We start from the raw sequence: 22,986 nt of genomic DNA on the forward strand, positions 1-22,986 counted from the left end.
AAACAAAAATATTTACGTACTTTGTAGTTCTTTATAGCTTGTTGATATGTTACGTTTAAAAGGCTAAAAGTACCATATTTTGAAAAGCAAAATGCAATTAAATAAAATGAAATCTTTGAGTTATACGTCCCACGGCCATGCCGGTTAAGCTAATGGATACTGTGATTATGAGAAATGAATGAAATGGTGGAATGAAGAAAGTGGGAGGAAACTGGAGAACCCAGAGAAAATCCACGAGAACAGTGTTTGTCCACCACAAAGTCCACACGGCGCGAGATGGGATCGAACCAAGGACTCCAAGCACCGGAGGTGAACACTACCACTGAGCCACTGCCCCCTCTCAATTTTGAAAAGCGTTTACGGAGGAATATACGGCATTCCGTGTTCAATTGTCGCTCAGTGGGAGCTATATGCAGTTCTCGTCGTTGCTGTTCCAACTAGCAACAATTGGGCATACGGATTCCTAGTAAGCACTTTTAAAAATATTATATCTTGGCTTTTAAAGACGTTAACATATCAACAAGGTATAAAGAACTACGAAACATCTAGAACTATTTTTCCCTTCAAATTTCTGTCAGAGCATTGACTCCATATGTCTATAATTTTCAAACAAAGCTAATACGTTGCCTCATCGTTCACATTTTTGTTTGTACTATGAAAATCTATTACAAATTCTTTTTGCGCGAACTTTTAAAAATTATAATTAGATATTTCATCTGCAGTATGTCAGAGCCCGGTCTAACTGTCATCAAATTTTATGTCGTAAACAGGAGTATTTGTGACAGACGGTGGAGAAATTCTTGTGCCAAAATAACAGGTTCGCAATAGATACTCAAATCAGTGGTGTTCTAGTACTCCCAAGCGGTATACACGATAAACTATATATAAAATTACTATTATTTTAAAAATAAGTCGAAAAAGTTTTAAAACTAATTATCAAGGTCTTTTGTGTATTTTATAATATTTTGTTGTTTTATTGTTTAACATTCTTTATCATAGTAATAGGTTAATTTCCCATGCCCTCAAATTTTATCTATTAAAGGGTCTTTCCTAGTAAGATAGTGAAATCGGTCCTTAATCCAAATTGGGTCGCTATTGACCCAAAAGGTTACCCTTGACCGAAAAGTACCTCAAACGAAATTTTGACCCCCTACCCCCTCCCCTTACCGAATTATCGTATCATACATGCTCAAAATTGAATATTTTTTTTAAAAGTTTTGGTGGGGATGGTCGAAAAATTTTGAAACTTTCACAGATTGTAGATACTATCTAGATGTAAATGTGCATTTTTTTCAAAAGCATCGATGCGTATTTTCTTTATTCTTTTGCGTGTTGAAAATTTCAAAAAAAATTGTAGGAAAAATTTTTGGGGGACTCTTCGCTGATTTTTTTTTTTTTTTTTTTTTTTTCTCGTTAAAAATTTGTTATACCCTTAGGTACAACATATATTATTTTCGGGCCTGAAAGTAATGGCAACATTGTCAAAAAGAAATAAAACTGGAAACAAACGTGTTTTTCGCACAGTTTATCCACCACTTTAGGGCCATCAAGGTGAGGGCCTCTTCAAACTTTGCCAGAGTTCACAATTTTCATTCCTCTTGTGTCCCTTTCACTTCTGTCGTTCATCGGCTGGTTCGATTGTGTCCATTTCGGAATAGAAACACCAAATATATCTCCGTAATAGTCCTTCCACTTCAACCAACTGTTGCACAACGAAGTTACACACACACCTCGCGTCGGCTCCTCATATCTATCAGTGCTTGCTTCACTGGCCGCACACAGTGGCGCTCTCTATCGGTAGCGCTTTCTACCGCGAGCTGTGCAACTTTGTTGTGCAAGAGTCGGTTGAAGTGGATGCACTGTTACGGAGATATATATTTGGAGTTTCTATTCCGAAATGGATACAATAGAAGCAGCCGAAGAGCGACAGAAGCGGGAGGGACACAAGAGAAATGAAAATTGTGAACTTTGGCAAAGGATTATTTGAAGGGGTCTTCACCTTGACTGCTGGAAAAACTGTGCGAAAAACACGTTTGTTTTCAGTTTTATTTCTTTTTGACAATGTTGCCATCACTTTCAGGCCCCGAAAAATATATGTTGTACCTAAGGGTATAACAAATTTTTTTAATCAGAAAATCAGCGACGTCCCCCCCCCCCAAAAAAAAATCTACAATTTTTTTGAAATTTTCAACACGCAAACGAATAAAGAAAATACGCATCGATGGTTTTGAAAAAAATCATTTACATCTAGATAGTATCTATAATCTGTGAAACTTTCAAAATTTTTCGACCACCGCCACCAACATTTAAAAATATTAAATTTTGAGCATGTATGATACGATAATTCGTAAGAGGAGGGGGTAAGGGGTCAATTTTTTTATGGAAGTAGTTTTAGGTCAAGTGTAACCTTTTGGGTTAATAGTGACCCAATTTGGATCAAGGCCCGATTTCACTATCTTACTAGGAAAGACCCTTTTATATTAACTTCCATAGCTAGACAATTATCTTTAGACAGTAATGAAAATTGTCAGTTTTTATTCTTCATGTAATATATTAACTTTGAAGCTAATTATAATTAGTATGATATTAATTTTTAATTGTAACCATTTATTTTTTCATAACTAACTTTGATTTTAATTTGTTATATTTTAAATTGATTTTCTAACTATAGTGTTGCATAATGGCTAAATTTAGAAATATTTCTAATAAAAATTCTTGAATTATATATATATATATATATATATATATATATATATATATATATGTAACGCAGAGAGACAAATGTAAAACAAATAAACTTTTGTATTGGGAACAAAGTAGTAACAAAATTACATAGACAATAGCGCCAAATATCACTAGTTAGAATATAGTAACTTTCTGGTAACCTTCTTTTTTAAAAAGGATTTTAAGTCCCACTTCAAAATCAAATTTTAAGATACGACATGTAAACATGTAAAACAAAATTGTATTTTTCTGTAACTTTTGTAAATACTTTTCAGTAAATTGGAGTGTATACATCTTGAGTACAGTGATCTCTTTAAACATGAAGATAACATGAAACTCTAGTTAAATGTTTAACTTACCGTTTGCTAAGAGTAAGGTAGCATTGTGGATTCTTTTCGCTATAGATTTGAGTCCCTGAGGCCCATGGTAAACTGCATACATAGCTGCCATATTGGCAAGTAGGGCTTGTGCTGTACAAATGTTGCTGGTGGCTTTGTCTCTTCTGATATGTTGCTCTCGTGTTTGTAGAGCCAATCGATAAGCATCTCGTCCACTTGCATCTCTGCAAAACAATATCATTTTCTATTATTAGCTGACAACATTGTAAGAAAAACAGTTGAGAATAAAGTGGAAAGAGTTAACACATACGAGAAAAAGAGGGATTTATTAACGGTAGAAAACATCTTCCAGAAGGAAATAATTTTGAATTTTTACAGAAAAATGAAAAACTATAATGTAAAATCTAACAAAATGAGCCTAAATTTTAATTTGGTACTCAATAACTACACAATATTAAATGAAAAATATTTTTTATAAATAGCACATTAAAGAAAATGGCTGTTTTCAAATCACCTCACCAAGTAAAAAGCGCATCAGGAAGTCCTGAAGGCAATTTTAGGGATATGAGCATGTTGCGTTTGTAGATTTATTGACAAATAATGGCAGTGATTAAGAGTCATGTAGTTGGCTGATAGAAGAAGATAAAATTGTATTTGTTATGGTCGTCAGATACGTTATATTTAATGGTATATACTTGATAATACCAAGATGCTTGGATAAGACAATGAAATACCGGTAATGATAATCGGTGATATAGAAGTTATTAGTACCATATAGAGAAAAGATGATAATCCAAGTGGAATTAGAAATTCCAGTTCACAGATGAAGAAAGGTAAATAAAAATAATAGTAACATAATTCCTGTGTGAGGATTCATGATAGATATAGTCACTAGTACAGGTACGTTAAAATACCAATATATACCTGACACATTTTACAGAGCACAACAATTTGGTGACGAGTAATTCAAGGACGCACAGGTACAAACTCAGAAGGAATATGAAGTATATGCAAGCATTTGAGAAGGAAGAGGAGGTGAATATGCATTTTGAGCGATTTCTAGTTTACCTCAAGCCAAATGATGTCAGACAATCACAATATTCTGAAATATTTGTTACAATTCTTGTTTAGAAACATTGAAATAATTGGTAACCCCTAGAATCATATTTAGCATACAATTTGCAATACTCAAGCAACTTTTTCTGGAACCGTTAGAAAAATAAGAAATCAACACAAGAAAGAAATTCTAAGCCTTAAAGCATATGTCAGGATAGAGGTGCTAGTCTTACAAACCGACTGTTTCAAATTTCAAATTTAACATTGCGTCAGGCATTGAATGAGACTAAACAGTGGAAGACTATGAAAGTCAAGAATATAGAGCGTTCTACCTAGGTACAATGTTGTTGTTGTCTATTGTTTTGTTCTTGACTGTTAAATTTTGTGAAGACTGCAATTAATAATGACTTAATTTGATATAAATCACAACTGAGTTATTTCAGTACTGGGAAACATACCTGGTGACTCCAATCATTCTTCCTGGCATAAGACGAACCAGCGACTGCCGACAGGCGAAGAATCCAGCATGAGGACCACCGTATCCTAATGGAACTCCAAATCGTTGCGATGTTCCAACTGCAATATCTACATTGAAATCAGCCGGAGGACGAAGCAGTGTTAATGATAGAAGATCGGTAGCACAGCAAACCAATGTCTGAAAATATAATAGAAATTATACCTTTATATTATTATATATAAATACGAGGAAGATTTAATAAAATTCATATCGACTATCGAACAAAATATAAACCAATGAGCACATTTTCGTATGAATTTCAAGTTATTGATGTTTGGTGTGAGTAAGCATCAAGACTTATGGGTGAATTTGAACTACCTATAGTATTTAATTGAAATATTATGTGTATATATATATATATATATGTGAAATCGAAATGAACCTGACCAAATACAACTGGACAAAATAATACCAAACAATGACGCAGCATTTATTGGACGCTATCATCTGATTTAATGACTTAGTGAATGAGAATGGAAAAAGGAGTGAGCTTTTGATAGAAGGTAGTTAAGAGGCATACAGTCTTTCTCCACAGCACTTCCCAAACATTGAGAGAAGTTGAATAGTTTCTACAAGGTCTAATCCAGTCAGGACAATAAGCAAATGGGAAATGTGTGAGCATGTCCTGCTCCTTCCCTAGCACAAATTCTGAAATATTGTCAAAAACTTCGCTCTTTTGCCCAGTAACGGTTTGACCGATACCCTTAATGCTGGCGTCGCTTGAATTTTTCTGTAAGCTTTATGAGGCAGGGTTCCTTTTCAATATCTCAAAGAGGCCGAAATTATTTATTACATATTTAAAGAAATCGTAAAAAGAAAGTTTGCACATTGTTCTCAATTGCTTTCAAATCCAAGTAATGGCGATTATTATAACTAAAGATATGCCAAACTGCATAAAAATCTATTTGTGTACGAAAATTATCTGGGATTTTTTTTTTTTCAATTGGAGGCAGAGAATTATTTGCATAGAGTATGGGACTACGGACATCGTCCATTCCTGAATAATTTTAATCACAAGAGACGAGACTGTGGGAAAACCTCAAAGAATAAATATATAAAAATCTATCAATTCGAATAATATTTATGTAAGTTATAATGGAGTGTTTAAATCGAGAGGGGGAAGGTGAACCTGCTCTTTATTCTTCATTGATTTGAGCTCCAAACAGGGTTCAGTTGGTTGGTTGGAGCTCAATGAGTTGAAAGTTTCAAAGAAAATGTATGCCATATTACATCAAAGTCAAACTTTTTTAAAACGACAATTATATGTAGCAGAGCATATTTTTAAATATGGAGAGGAGAAAAAAATGAAATCTTTGAGTTTTACGTCCCACGGTTATGCCGGTTAGGCTAAAGGAGACGGTGATAATGAGAGATGAGTGAAATGGTGGAATGAAGAAAGTGGGAGGAAACGGGAGAGCCCCGAGAAAACCCACGAGCACGGTGTTTGTCCACCACAAAGTTCACTTGGCGGGGGCTGGGATCGAACCCGGGACCCCAAGCACCAGAGGTGAACGCTCTACCACTGAGCCACCGCGCCCCCCATATGGAGAGGAGAGTATATTCACTCCTTTATTCTTGAAAAATTTCAACCCCAAATTGTTAAGGTCATTGTAATTCAGAAAGAAACCTATACGAGGTTCTGAAATTTGGAAGATGGGTTGAATTTACCCTCATTCATCAAATTATCATCAATAACAAAGTTGTGTGGGACTGTTGTATCCCAAATACCAGATTTCATTAAAATCGCATAAATTTTACGAGAGTTATCGTGGAACAAACAGATGAACAGACAAACACACACAAATACCGATCGAGTCGAATGATAGAAGCTTGGCTGACGTTCACTTCAATAAAGTAAAAACTAATGTACATTCTTCGGTGAAGGAGACCTTGGATTCAGTGTACGGCGGTTGGTTCGTTGGATTTCAGTACAGCATTCTTTTCAATACTAAGGCTATATTGGATCGAAAGATCCAATATATTTCATCAAAAATTTTCTTGTACGCCTTATATCTGGAACTTGGAGCCAAACTCAAACTATCATCTAACTCAGTATGATGCGTTTATTCCATAGAAAATACGGAAACGTGGTTGAGGGGCCATTCAAAAATTTTTTGGTCCCTGTTCCAAAAACTAATTACTGGCCAAGATCGCATCTTTTGATGCAGTTTTTGATCATTTTTAAAATCCTTGGCCAAGATAGCAATCTTTTGATCATTCCTAAAATTCTTTTTTATTTATGAGAAGTACCTAAGGGACCAGTTAATGCATTTATGTACATGGTACTTGGGCCCTTCTGGCAAGGTTTGGGCGCAATCTCTGGGTTGCTTCAGACCCCACACCACAGCTCAAGCATATATATTGTAATTTGTATTTTGACAATTCATAAATTTGTGACATTTATTAATAATACCAATACGTACCCAAAATCTAACCGTTTCTCTTTCATAACATTTTAGAGCAGAGCTTTATGTTTAGCTGAATTCAATTACACCGAAACACCTGTACATTTGGTGACAATTCTTTAGTAATTCAGAGTTTTCGCTTTATAAACATGTAAATTATAATATTCATTATTACTTTTATTTTTAACAAAAACAGGAGTTGACTATCTTGATTTAATATTTTTTCTCAAATCAACAAACCTTAGTGCTTCTCAGAGAAAACTTTCACACAGCTATTTTTGTTAGAACTTGAGTTATAACATGTTCAATTTCGAGTCCAGTCTCAAAGCAGGATCTCGGAAACTGTGTAGGACTACATGTGCTATTTTCCGAAACTTTGATCACCTCTACCCCCAAACTCATTTAGTCTGAGAGGAAAAACTTCACACAGGTTATGACCCTTGTGCTACTAACAAGTGACAGACGGGTGGTGTCACTTGAAAAATCAGAGGTGGTGGGTTAAATAGCCTGGATGAACTGACATGGAATGACCTACTAACCAATTTACTAGTCTCTGAAGTCGACGATAATTTTGGTATGTTGCACGTTGAGTTGAGTTGATTGTAGTTTAGCGTCCCTTTCAGCAGCGAGGCTATATGAGACGTGGACCTACTGATTAACGTGGAATCCGAACCACATGAGCTCCCGTCGGGAATCGAACCCGGATCTCCCATGCCAAAGGCGCATACGCTAACCGCTTAGCCACGGAGGAGCTCTGTATGTTGCACGTGTTTTTGGTCATTTGAAATGATTTCTTTTTTGACCTTTGTGAATCTTTGTTTTCATATTTCATAATTTCATTCCGAAAAATAATATATATAGTCCCAAGAGTGGATTCAAACCTTCGACCTACGGTTTATTAATTCCTTGATTTCTACGCATTTTACTACTGGACTATTCTTTTTTGGTTGATAACACTGTTCTGCTGATAACACTGAACAACAAATTTTAACTTTTTTCATGCTTTGGAAAAGAAAAGTATATTTTCTTATGCAAATGAGGATGCTGAATACGAAAATAAAAATAAAAATGCTGAATTGGTTCGAGTTTAAGTGTAATCGATAGAAATGTGTGTTTTGTAGTGTTAACACTTACATTCTTGAATTTTCTATTTGGCCTTTCACTTAAGTAGCTATTGCTTCAATTCTGTTCATCCGATTATCGTGGTTCATATGTCATTCACTTTAGAATAAACCAAGCTTCCAAATGGTACTATGCGCATGTGTACATGTTGTATAAGAGAAGGGAAATTTAAGGTAAAATTGGGAATTTCCCGTCCAAAATCTTGTTTTTTTTTTTTTCAAATGTAGCACCCCCTGGTATGGTCCCGGCTAAAGGCACCCAAATATAATATACCTTTAAAACTAATGTAGCTTATAAGTAATACATGTGCAAGTTTCAAGTTTCATTATAATATCTACAATAGTTGTGATGGAAAAAATATTTCTCAGTTCTGCTGGACAATACCAAATTTCGTATAGGAAAAAGTAAGATAACTATAAAATAAAATGAATCCGAACAGTACTATTTATTTGAATATCATGACTTATGCGTCATTCTCTTCAGAATGAAACAGGCTTTCAAATGGTATCATGATAATATATATATATATATATATATATATATATGTGTGTGTGTGTGTGTGTGTGTGTTTGTGTGTTTGTTTGTTTGTTTGTGTGTTTGTTTGTTTGTTTGTTGTACGAGAAAAGGGGAAATTAGGGTAAAATTGGGAATTTTCCGTCCAAAAAATGCGAGCTAAGCGAAGTGGAGGTACACTCATGTCCAAAATGATTGTCGCATATCTATAATTGCCTTCTTGTAAGAATATAATTTGATAATGATTTTGCAGGGTACTTTTAATACTGAATTATATGTATAGTCGTGAAATGTATATTTGTGGTGAATTTCACAGGAAAAGAATTATAAATACGGATATTAAAATGAGTAAAACAAAATGTTGCTAAATGGACAAAAAAGTTTTATTTTCCTTTTATTGTTCTTATTTATTGCTCTTCTGACATGAAATTTGCCACATACATGTCTTTGCCGATTATACACCTACTAACATTATAAGAAATACCGGGCGAATTCGTTATCAAAATATATTCCTACAACTACATATTTATAGACATGCGACAATAATTTTGGACATGAGTGTACATCACTCGAGTTCCATGTGGATGCTTCCACAAACATCAGTAATGTGTCTATGAGCTATTTTATTTCACATTCCAGCACAAAACGACATTTAACAGCATTCTTGGCGAAAGGGACCATCGATTACTTCTGAAATATGTCTTCACAGAACCAGGTCATCGTTAGTGGGAGGATTGCACAGACGCAGCACCAAGTTTTCTGGAAGACGAGTTGAAAAGCACAGTCATGAAGAAGCGGATACATTTATTATTCTCCATTCAATCCATGTTCGACGAAACTACCCTGACGTTCACTTGACAATATGTTCACCAGATACAGACATAGCACTGCTTCTGTTATATTACTTTGAAGACATTGGCCCGCAAGTCACCTTTGTCGGTGATCTCCAGGGAAGACGCCTAAATCACCTTTGGGATCTCTATTCAGCTCTCGGAACTGATTTCTGTAGAGGATTGTGATTTCCATGCATTCACTGGCACAGATGTTTCTGAAAAATTTGCTGGAATATTAAAAAAAAAAAAAAAAAAAATCTTTAAAATCTATCAAAACAGCGACAAAAAAATATTAGAGCCTCTTTAGGACAGACTGTGGACCTACCAACCGTGAAAAACATGCAGTCATTTAGAGCGATTTGTTATGTACTCAACAGGCACTGACTCCAGAAGCGACCTCTCAGAGTTGAAATGGCAACTTTTCTCACGCAAAAATGCCGAAGGGGAACGACTTCCACCAACATGCGCAAGTTTAAAACCTCACATTTGGAGAGCCCAGTACATGTGCCTTCCCGAAGTTTCACTCCCAACAAATTACGGATGGACAAAAGAAGAACATCGTTTCCAGCCTATTTTGTGTTTGCAGTCATCAGCGCCGGACACAATTTTGTTGAATGTTCACTGTGTCTGTAAAACTGGATGCAATGCGTGCCGTTGCAAAAAACGCAAACTACCTTGCATGGAATTGTGTCAGTGTGGAGATGAGTGTGAAAATTCAGCAGATCATGTGTTAGACTATGAAGGAAGTAATTCTGAAGAAGAACCAGTGTAACTATGAAACAGTTTCACACTGAAGGAAAAAAAAAAAATCCAGAGAGTCTTTGATAAACAATACGGTCACAAACATTCGCTACTCTACAATTAAGTCTCCACATTCATGTATTTTGCGTTTTAAAATATTTTTTTTATAATTAGACAGCGTTGTGAATCAAGTAAATGGGCGTTATTTTTTTAAAAAAGTAAACATATTGATGCATATTCTAACAGAGAGATATCCTACGTGCACTTTTTTTTTTTTTTTTTTTTTTTTTTTTTGAAACAACAAATTGCGCTTATTTCTGATGATTAATGTCACTATATTGCGTATAACGGCTCCTGTATAACGCTGTCCAAAATACTTTCTATTTCAGTTATATCTTAGCAAAATATAATTATAATATACAATTTAAATATGTATTTTTGCGTTCACAAAGTTCAATATTTTTTCAAATGTTTGTGTTGTCTGAGCAAACTACTTTCACCGCCCATTAAGTGTTCTTAAGTTTTATTAAAGATGTTGAATTATTATTATGAAGTCTGTTAAAGCAAATAAAATTGTGCTTTACAATATTTAACATGATTGAATTAATACCGAAAGAAAACATGAGCAGGAAGTAGGAATAAAGGATAATTTATTTACAAGCTTGCACGCTCTAAATTCGGTTGTAAGAGGTAAAAGCAATAACTAGAGTACCAGTTTTCGCTCATCAGAAATATCACCCACGGATCAATATAATAGGTGCTTACCGGGCGTAAGCGAGAATAAATGTTTTCGCTATGGCAAGCATTTTGATGGCCCCCATATTGGATTCGGCCAACCTATCAGGCTGGGACCACTTCAATTCCTCTTTCATCGTATCATAATATCAACACGTCCAACTAGAAAGATTTCAGCAAAGTGACTCTTTGGTTCTTTTATTACTCTCAGCCCCCTCTATTCATGTGAGAAAAATCAAGCAGAAAAGGAAATATTAATTTGTTATAATTTCGTTGTTTCTTAACCAAACTGAATGATATATATGACAATTTAAAGACAATTTATTACTCTTTTAAAAGGTATACAAGTTGTTCTCAATTATTTGCCATTTACTTTTTATTTAAAAATATATAAATAAAACACATCATAAAATGTGCAAAATTTGAAATAAAATTATTTCTCACGTTATTAATTGCATTGATAAGTAATAATTCGGGTCAAGTTTTAAAAATTTATTATCTTCTACGTCGTTTGGTGTATGTTGCAAGAAGATTGCTCAATTAGTTTGGGAGATATAGGCTTTTAAAAACAGGGCTGTGCCTTCGCAAAGGCGGCCATCTTTGATAGCCGCCATACTGGATTTGGATGAATGAAAAAAATGGCAAGCGTGTCAGAATTTCAAAGCATCACCGAAAGAACAAAAATCAAGTGTTAGTTCAATTTTAACAAGAAATGCACACAGGATTATACAATCCCCCCCCCCCTCCCCAACATAACCTCTACCACCTCTTGTTAAATAGAAAACAAGGAACTCGTGAGGAACGTACGCAGGGGTGGGTTCTCGAGTCTAACTCCCGAAACCCCTATTTTATGCAAACTTTGCCTAATTATAAGGGCAGTTTTACAGATTTTAACACAATTTGATCTCATATAGAATTCGGTATCCTCAGTAGAAGCTTTCGATCCTACCTGAAATAAAGTCCTGCGTGTTCCTGTATAGGATGAATCGCATGCTACCAGGCAAGCAGAATTTTTTCAAATGCTCCTGCTTTTATCCTGATAATTTCGATAGATTTCTCATATATTGCTCCCTAGTTTGACTTCAATGAAGTTAACTGGGCAAGATCATGTTTTCGGAAAACTCAAATTGCCAGTGAAACAAAAAAACAAATCGCGTGAAACAGATGGTTAATCATTGTAGTCTATTCGTAGTTACGATGTTGCCTCTACTTCTAGATGTCGGTCTTTCTAACAGTTCTAGATTAAAAATATAAATCATATATTAAATTTCCGACTTAAAATTACAGTATTTTCCTGTATGGTAGATGTTTTCTACATATAGAGGAAACAAAATTATATTATCCATTCAGTATATTATTACTCAATTTCTACCCCTGTCTGCAACAGCAATCGAAGGGAAATGAGCCAGATATAAAGGGAATTCCTAAGAATCTAGGTTCATCTTTTTACGGGTTTTCTGTGGCCAGAGTGTACATACCAGGTAATTTCAGGATTTTTATACATTAGTTTAAAAGTTAAAGGGCGCATCAAAATAAATGATCCACCCTATATATATGCGTATGTGTGAGTACCCATTAATGAATTTCTGAGGACGCAGCTGAGCCACGACATTTATGCATTGCGTTGTATGTTATTTAAACATACTGACCCTAAAAAGTGATTATAAATTTTCTTTGAAAATTTTCTAGTCCATTGACGTTTAATAACCATATTATGTTGTTACTTCCTGTAGACTACATGAGAAGTACTCAAGGGAGCATCTACAGAAAACCGAATTGTTCATAATAATACAAGTCTTTAGAAAATATACCTGTGAAATTCTATTTACGCATTTCGGGATCTGAAATCTCACATACACTTCAAAAATAATGTATTTTAATTAATATTAATATTTTGTGCGTTGTTTAGGTCAAGTTACGGCTGAAAATGCGTCAAACAAAATAAATGCTTGCATTGTAAGAAATTTTTGGAATTATAATACACTAATTTTCATGGAAACCAACTTTTCGATGCAGTCGGATGAGATTTAGTATTCTAAAATTCTATTTGGAGTGCTTATTTATTATTTCTTTTCTTTTACACAATATATCATATTTCGTTTTTTTTTTTTTTTTTTTTTTTGTTTTTTGTTTTTTGTTTTTTGTAAAAAGTGGTTTACAATTAAATTTCTACTACACACAATGGATAATTATTACTTAAGTTAACGTCTCGGATGCACAATGTAATTAAAACTTAATATATTAACGTGTATATTAGTTGTGCGAAAACAAGCAAATTAATTTACTGAAGAGTGCAATTAGACCAAGAAAATGGTTGCCTGTAGAAGGTTTCGAAGACAAATATGTCTTCTTGTACTTCCATTTTCGGCATTAATGCGCATTCCTTTTTATCAAATATCCTAATGAAATTTTTGATCAGAAATTCTCAAGACTAAGTTTAATAAATACAACTCTAAGAAACTTTCAGAATTTTGAGGCAGGAAAATACGTTGATTATATGAATTTATTCTTATAAAATAATTTTTGAAAGTAGTAAGTAATGAAAGTAACTATGATAGCTTTAAATTAAAGATTAAATAATTTGAATACTCAGAACCATCAATGTCTCACACAGCTTTCAAACGTATTGTAAGAAATGAATTTGTTTACGCGTGCGAGTAGTCATGACATTTTCTCTGACATTTTTTGAATGAAGCCATCTGTTCTAGTCTATCTTTTGGATAATGCTGGGCGTTTGTCAGCCAGAAATTGGAACAACTTCTTGCATTAAGATTATGAGATATATCAGATGAGTAAAATACTGATTACGGTGTTAGCTTTTATTTAAGTGTGGAAAACATCGTGTCCGTAGGTTTTCTCGGGATTCTGTAGATCCTTCCCACATTCTTATTCCATTAATTATTTCAGGATAAATCTCTTCCATTGATTATCTGTCTCCTTTAGCAAACTAGGCATACCCATTGCGCGACATTATATTAAAAGATTTCATTTAATTGTTTTAAAAAGCGAATAAAATATTAGCTCTGTCATTCATATCTATGATACCGGACTGGAGAAAATGGCATAGGATCACTGCTGAGTATACTACCTGCATGCGCATGGTATCCTAACATTATGTGCATAGGAATTTCTGGCGATTTCCATTGGTAACGATGACTGCATTGCGGCCTTTAAATTGATTGCTTCTGTTGTTACCGTGCCAAAGAGAGTTCGTAAGTTATTAACGATTCTAGGATATGTTGTAGGCACATCGTTGATTAGCTGCTGAAAATGCAAATAATCCTATTATTATGTGCAGTACTATGCAGAGGAATTTCCACTGTAACTAATTTGGACTATGTTGCAGCTGTAAGAAACACGTAATTTCGATATGAAATTTTCTTTCTTTCTTTCTTTCTTTTTTTTTCTTTTGGGTGTCTCAAGGAAGCGAGAAAAGAAAGACAGAAATAACAGAGTCTTTCTTTTCGCCCTTGCCTCTAACGAATCACAGTTGCGCTGGAAACCCTCCCCTCATAAGAAGGGAGTAAGCCCATATCAAACTCAACAACATATTGCAACTGCATTCTCAGCGCAATTAAAACAAATTGCAATCTTATTCTACTCGGAGACAGTTATATTGTCTGGAAATGGAAGTAACAGTTGTGAATAGCAACTTACTATAGCCTAAATGCAGCTTCTGGTTCTGTCCTAAAATAGGTCTACCAACACATTAAGTAGAATTCTTTCCTAAAGGAAAGGACTTGTAAATTAGAAGTAAGCTACTTTTGAAATTCATAATGGTCGAAGTAACTATGGTGCTAACAAGTGAGTAGTCTTCATGTTTTTCAGCTTTAACCATATAGAGTGTGAGGAATGTAAAATGGCATTAGTTAGTATTTGTGTATAATCTAGAGTGAAAAGTAGTAACAAAGTAGAAGAAGACAGCAATTGCTTCCTCTCGAACCAAAAGTTATGCACTTTTGTGCAATACCATATATTAAATTATGTATAACCAAATCTCTCTCTTAAAATATAGAAAAGCTATGCGTATAACTGAAAACTCAGAGAATGACGCATAAAATCCCTTCGAAACTCAATAAGAAAGGAGAACAAGTTTAGGCTAATATGCAAATTAGCCAACACCCAATTCTAAGGGTAGTTTAAAACACAAGATACAGTCTGAAAGCGTCAGTCAACGAATTCCCAGCACAACGGTCAGGTTGCTTTGTATATCTTTATTTTGTGTGAGTGCTTGCCTTAACAACATTGTGATTGCCTCCTTTGTAGTACTTAAAATTTCACACTTCATGTTACTTTGAGCTCTGTATTCAAAATTCTTTCAAAATGCTCTATCCAAGTGATTAACTTACTTCAAATTACAAAGTTAAAGTTCTTAATTCAATATCTAATGAACATTAACGATTGCATTTTGCTTCGCATAGGTGAACTTTTTTGCTATATCATCTTGGATGTAACACACTAAATTTCTTGTGAAAATTTATACTTATACGTTCAGTTAAGTGCAGCGTTCGTATATTCTGAGTACGAGAGAATGAATGGCCTTGTATTCGATTTAATCAATAAACTATTATTATCTATATCGTTCGAAACTAACTTTTTATTTAAAATCATTGCCACAACTCTAACAAGAGGAGTCGAAGAAAGCTTCAAAGATGTCAGGATTTGAGATCTCTCATACCGCTCAATAGTACTACACAGCCATGACAACGAGAGTTGGTCAGTTATGAACTGACCTCCCGTGATAATTGCAGTTCCTCTTGTTTTCATTTCTGCGGCGATGAATCTCATGGATTCTTAACCTACTGTTGTTATTAGTCTTCTGAAAATTAAAAAAAAATTAAATAACCTGAGCATAAAGAGTGTGTATGTCACTATTAGGAAAAGATAAACAACGATCTGCTGGTTAACAGTGCATTTTGCTTGACTTACATTAGAAAAATACATACTTTTTCCTAGGAAAATAAAAAAATATATTGTTATTAGTAACGGACAACATTTAACGCCAAAATAATGAGCTCTTCTCAATTTTCTCGAAAACTACACAAAAGAATTTGTTTTGAAACTTATTTTGTTTACCTTGATGTGATTAATGATTGATCTGTGCCTATTTGGAGTTTGGACAGTATTTTAGTTAAACAGAAATTGAAATGTAATCTTTCAGGCTAAACCGTATTATGTATTATTGCGTTAGCTTTATTACGAAGAGCTTAATAAGGGCATTTTTCACTATAAATTTCAGCTTAATAAGTGACATTCTTTTAAAAGATTATATCAGCTTTAGACAATTTTCCCCCGTTAAACGCTAACAATAACATATTGTATAATTTTTCTTACATAATATGTGTGTTAAATAGAAATCTGTTGAGACTTAGGTATATTGTTTATCTATTAATAAAGTTGGTTAATCAAAGACAAAGCTAGTTGTAATTGCAGTTACGTGTACACAATACTTTCATACACATTACTTCCAGCATAAAATATTGGAAGAATCAGACGCTGCTACTTGCTAGATATCATTTAACCTTAATTTACTGAACAATTTCAAGGACTAGTAATTACTTACTCCATTATTATGTGCTCGATGTACAACTTCTGAGAAGTCTACAATAGATCCTTCTGTGTCAGGATACTGGAAGAGAACACCAGCGAAATCCCTGTTCGTGAAGTCCGCCTGAAACACATCGCCGATCTCCACGTCTAAGCCCAGAGAATCTGCCCTCGTTTGTACCACACTTAACGTTTGCGGGTGTAACAGGGAAGATAGGAATAGGCGACGACGTTTATTCTGTCTGCGGGAATAAATCAATTTTCACGATGAATGGATGCGTTCTACAACTACCCTAAATACAAATTACTCTACTTTGCTAATTTTGAGGCGTAACAGTGTTTCATTCTCATTTACTAGTGTCATTTGGTGGGTTTTAACAGATTCAAATTAAAAGACTTCCTGTATGATATGTAATCTACTAATTCTGCACAACTGTACTTAGCTTAAATGAAACCACAACAGAATTCTATTCTCTAAACGATTTCACACTTAATTTTTGTATCAAAGTCCACCTCATTTAGTGAATCAACACTATTACTGCCATCGTCTGTGTTTCTTCTCAATTCTTTGCTCATGGTCTATACATACTTTAAAAAATTCCAAAATGAAACTACTTCCTCCATTTTAATTTAAAACATCCTCTAAATTGTTAGTATTTTACATGAATGGAACATGAATATGTGAAAGAATATATTTATACACATTTCTGTACTTGTAAACTTACTTTTATACTTACATCTAATACAGACTCTCTTCTCCCTACAAATTAGTCTCAAATATTGATTTGTTTTATTTTGTGCATCCGTGTTTATCATAGAGTGGTCAAAAACTATTTTAAATATTTGAATTGAAGGTTTGGAATTGAGAAAATTATATGGGTGGAAGAGAAATCCAACGAAGTGATGTAAGGAAAGATGAAGAAATTAGTATCAGGTAATGAAGAAAGTTTCTTGTGGTTTTCTTCATTCATCAAACACGGCCCACAGAAATCTTGATACCTTTTTATTCTCCGAAATAATCATCATTGGTTTCAATGACATGTTCCCAAAGAGACCACGCTCATAAATGCCATTTTTGAAGAAAGAAAAAAAAAGAAAGAAAAAAAAAGAAAGAAAAGAAAAAGAAAAAATCTGGAATCCAAAAATTGTGATACAGCCTTTGTGACATCGTCGCGTTTTCGAAACTGCAGTTCCAGCAGGTGGTTATCCATGTTTAAAAAAAGGTAGTAGTCTGATGGAGCTACGTCCGGAGAATAGGATGGATGAGGCAGAACTTCCTAGCCTAGTGTTTTGATCGATCGCCTCTGGTCACTTTTGCCGTATGAGGTTGGACAAGATCGTCGAGGAGAACTTCTCTCTTTTCTTCTGTTGATCATTGCTGGCTGCTTCTCGAGCAGTGCAGCTAAAACTCTTTGCTATTGTGATGAGTAGACCTCGGCTGTTATGGTTTCTCCGCTTTCTAGGTCTTCATATTGGATTATGCCAGCGCTGGTACGCCAAACACACATTATTACCTTCTTTTGATGAATGTCCGGTTAGCAGCCAATGAGACCGAGCCAGAAGTCAATCAAAGATGTTTCCTCTTCTGGTTATCATACATGATTCAGTTTTCGTCACATAGTCACATAGTTTTCGTCTTTTCGAGAGTTGATCCAGGAATGAGGCTTTATTATATGTAGCCTCATTATACTTACATCACATTATATATATATATATATATATATATATATATATATATATATATATAAACTTACGAAAAAGTGAATTTTATTGTTCCGTTTACCACATAACCATCTCAGAAAAGTAGCATTTGGATTCTGTAAGATTGCTACTAGAATGGTTTGATAATATATATGCCCCACTTAGTTTTTTTGAGTTCAATTATCTCTATCTCCCTTCAAGAGAGAGTGGGTGAAAGTTGAGAATCTCAATGTAAAAGACCTGGGGTACTTTTTTCTGGCAGCCGTTCTTTTCGAAGACAGCAACTGATAACTACTGACAATTTCGAATGATCAGTTTATATTCTTAACCGTTATCTCAAGCTTTTCATTCAAACGTTATGCCACACTAGGAATCTATTGTTTCTTACTTGTGTAAATTTTGTATCACTTTTCATTAGGAAATTACCAAATATTTTTAAAATTTATATCTGACGATTATTTACGAAAAGGCAAAAAAGTATGGAAATTCTTAATAAAGCTGGGAGCACAACTCTGTTTTACGGTAAGTGATAGATATCTATATTCACGCTCGTAAAGAAAATAGTTACTTTCACAGCAGTGGGTGTAAATATACGGGATGGTGTCCGGGATACCGGGAGGGTGTCCGGTGAGGAAATGCAAAGATTTTGGGAGGTGATAGGGGAGGTCATTCTAAGCCAAAATGCCTATATGAACATAGGGTCTAATCCCCTTCGTTTTGGAGATAGGGGTGAAAGTAAGTTTTTGCCGCTTGCACTTCTCAAGTTCCGTGTGAAAGGTTATAGAACACCCGTGGTTGGTTTTACGTTAAGTATTATACCTCGTTTTAAAGCTACTGAAACAGGTTTTCAGACCGTATACAGTTTGTCCACGTACTGCATACAAGAGGGAAATAATGGAGGGAACATTTTCGAATTGTGCTATAAAATTCCCTTTTTCAAACAATTTTTCGCCATTCTTGGGTGGAAACACTGGCAATAGAGTAGCAGGATCTAATTGGGGGGGGGGGGGAACGATGCTGTATACCACAAACCCAGGTGAAATGTCAATTTAGTGTCTTCATTAGAAAGCAGAGAAAAATGCTTACGAAAGAATTTAATCGTAAAAGAAACACTTCTACTGGAACCAAACAATTGTGTTGATTGAAAACTTATACAGTAATTGTCTCTCTTATTGGAATGTTATTGGTATTACTTACGAGTTTAATAATCGTCGAAAAGTACATTAATTAGAGCACAATAGGAATGCAGTTGAATACAATGGCAGGCACGAGGGCAGACCCAGACGTAATACTACTAGCGTTCATCTTCAACATTATTATTTGGAGCGTGCAGCACATTTTCAAAGATATCACCTTCCTCCTGAATGCAATTTGCAGTGCGCCTCAGGACATGCATTGTTGCCCGATGGATGTCTGCCCGTCGCTCTTTGACGTTATTGAATGCCTGTTGAATATTCTGGAGTAAGTCTTCTCGTGATTTGACCCTCCGTCTGTACACAATATCCTTCAACCACCCCCACAAACAAAAATCCAAAGGTGTAAGATCCGGGGAGCGGGGTGGCCAGTGAATCAACGACCTGCGTCCTCCGCGACCTATCCAACGATTAGGAAACTTGGAATCAAGATAGTGACATACACGTCGTGTGGCATTGGAGGGAGCCCCATCGTGCTGGAAGTACATAGACACCTGAGTTTCCAAATTCACATCTTCCAGCAGTACCGGCAATTTGTGGCGCAGGAAATGCAAATAATAGTCATCAGTCAAACGCAGGGGCAACACAAAGGGACCGATTATCTGATCACAAAGAATCCCCGCCCAAACGTTGACAGAAAATCGTTCCTGATATTGTTTAACAGTGATTGCTCTCGGAGTTTCGTAACTCCAACGATGCCAGTTGCGGGTGTTGTTTATCCCATTCCTTGTGAAAGTGGCCTCATCAGTGAACAAAATGAATGGCAAAACATTCGGATGCTCCTGTACCCATTGAGAAAAAGCAACACGTAGTTCCCTGTCTCCTGGATGGAGATGTTGCACTCTTTGAATGTGGAATGGATACAGCCCCTCTCCTCGAAGCACATCATGTACATACGTACGTGGAAGTTGATGAGTAGCAAGTCTCCTAACGCTGGTTGTTGGACGTTGCGTTGCAGCCTCAATAACGTTGTCTTCTTGCTCAGGGGTGTATTTTGAAGGTCGTTCCGACGTTAAGTTCACGCTGGAAAGCTCACCAGTTTCACGCAGTTCAGTATACACGTTTGTGAAGACGCGTGCATTAGGGACTGCGGCCAGGAAATCTACGTTGGTATTCATCCACAGCACCTTTGGCATTACCATCACAAAACCTGTAGATCTACATCATATCTGCATATTCCGCGTGTGTGTATTGGAACGGTATTCTAGTACTACACCGTCTTCACAGTCACCACACCAACTTCGTTCACAGTCTACAAATACGCACTGTACTACACTTACTAACGGTCTCGACACTCCAGCTATCACATGAATCCACGACACAAAATAGCAAAGGGAATTTTCAAGCTGGTGAGTTGCGGTATGCAGCTTATAATAGACGGTATGCCAAAACGTTTCCAGAAATTTGGGCCGAACCGTGGCAACGTCTCTGTTGCGTGTACGTGAGACGATCAGAATGGTTGCGTGCACTGGAAATAATTATTTACACCTTCGACAACTGTACTGCACTGGATGCTCTGGTCTCTACAAATGTACGAGTTCTTTACTTCACATGGACTTTGCTGCTGCCATCTGTTGTTCACACGATTATCACATTGTTCTTGGATAGAAATGTAGAGCTGTCGATGTTAGAGAATAGAATTGTATTCCCACTTTTGCTTAAACACGCGTTTATTAACATTCGTAACCACTATAAGCTATAGCAAATTCGAATCTTGTAATAGAGTGATTAGTAAGAAACGTTATCTGCTTTCTAATGAAGACACTAAATTGACATTTCACCTGGGTTTGTGGTATACCGCATCGTTCCCCCCCCCCCCAATTAGATCCTGCTACTCTATTGCCAGTGTTGCACCCAAGAATGGCGAAAAATTGTTTGAAAAAGGAAATTTTATAGCACAATTCGAAAATGTTCCCTCCATTATTTCCCTCTTGTATGCAGTACGTGGACAAACTGTATACGGTCTGAAAGCCTGTTTCAGTAGCTTTAAAACGAGGTATAATACTTAACGTAAAACCAACCACAGGGTGTTCTATAACCTTTCACACGGACTTGAGAAGTGCAAGCGGCAAAAACTTACTTTCACCCCTATCTCCGAAACGAAGGGGATTAGACCCTATGTTCATATAGGCATTTTGGCTTAGAATGACCTCCCCTATCACCTCCCAAAATCTTTGGATTTTCTCACCGGACACCCTATATATATCGCGACACCACTGACTTTCACATAGTAATGCGACCGTGTTGCTGCCAACGACGAAGAAATATGCCAAGGTGTTTCCTCTCGACGTTTCTCCCATTGAGTGCTTGTTTCAATGGAGGTACAACCAGCACCTGTTTCCATGTCAAATTTTGCAGATGACACCCGTTTTAGATATTCACGATACGCCACTGGTGTCGCTACTATTTTTATTGCATTCTACACATATGATTTGGTAGTTCAATTGTTTGCTTGACGGATCTATGTGCATTATTAGCTGAGATAAAGGCCTGCTACGGGTAGTCAGATACAAGTCTGCAACAACGCCTCTAGCGGCTAAATGGGAAAGGATATGACAAAGTTTGTCCTCTAAAAGTTGCATGACATTGAATGTCCTTTCGAACGATTCCAACAGTATATCACTTTCCATTGCAAATTTTGAAGTTGCCCCCGTTGGAGGTATTCACGAGACGCCACTGGTCTCGCTACTATTTTTATTGCATTCTACACATACGGTTTGGTATTGCAATTTTTTGTTTGGAGGCTCTACGTGCAGTATTAGCTGCGATATAGGCCTGGTACGTTCTTATTGAATCACCCGATATATATTGAATTGTCAGTATAGTATGATTAATTGCTTATCAAATATATTTGTAGTAGATATGTATTTTATGAGGTATAAAATTAGTTTGGAGTAGAATTTTCTAATTACATGTTTATTTGCATATATTACAGTCTAATTTCACACCCTATTCAACTTTCACTGATAATACTAGATTTTCAACCGAGAAGTCTTACAAATATTTGTTTTGGAACTAAAAGCAAAAAACCAAAGCAATATAGGTAATAAACACCAAAGCATTAAATATGAAATTTACATGTGTAGCAAAATGTTACACTTAATTATTTTATCATATCTTCATACTGAAAAGTAAATACATCTGAGACCGAGTTTCGAAACCTCGATCTTCAAGCTTCACAAATTCTTTACGAGGACTCAGTATCTCAATACGTTCGGCTACCATCAGCACAAGTATTATTTGCAGCTAGTGTCTATATAAAGAACGGAGGGATAGATCTGTCGGAATTGTGATGGATGTAGGCCCACTTCTTTTGAACAGTCTCCTGAAAGGAATTCTAGGTTTTTGTGAACAGAAGTACAGTAGGTCTTATGTGTAAAAGATTCTGTTTTTTCCTCGTTTCATTAACATACCGGTATATGAAATTAGAACTGTCCAAAGGTGTTCAATATATGGGCAATGGATTGCCCAAGTGCAGCACCTACGCTGTGATACGAGCCATATGGTCTGAGTGGATAGCACTAACTTCGAGAGTGCGAGAGTTTGTGGTTCTTTTGGGTA

General features: G+C 35.6%; 1 protein-coding gene across 3 annotated transcripts in view; it reads right to left on the reverse strand.

Annotated features, from left to right (window-relative positions):
• LOC145673469 (glycine dehydrogenase (decarboxylating), mitochondrial) overlaps positions 1-22,986 on the reverse strand; it is a 428,549-nt gene that overhangs the window by 238,730 nt on the left and 166,833 nt on the right. For all 3 annotated transcript variants that reach the window (XM_081743192.1, XM_081743190.1, XM_081743191.1), the window contains exons 5-7: positions 16,548-16,773; positions 4,577-4,773; positions 3,084-3,286 (exon numbers count right to left, since the gene is read on the reverse strand). In XM_081743192.1, coding sequence (XP_081599318.1) covers positions 3,084-3,286; positions 4,577-4,773; positions 16,548-16,773 — 626 coding nt within the window. The remainder of the gene's footprint in view (positions 1-3,083; positions 3,287-4,576; positions 4,774-16,547; positions 16,774-22,986) is intronic.

Source organism: Thermobia domestica, chromosome 16, assembly GCF_964235325.1.
Source record: "Thermobia domestica chromosome 16, izTheDome1.hap1.1, whole genome shotgun sequence".
In the NCBI taxonomy this organism is placed as follows: Eukaryota; Metazoa; Arthropoda; class Insecta; order Zygentoma; family Lepismatidae; genus Thermobia; species Thermobia domestica.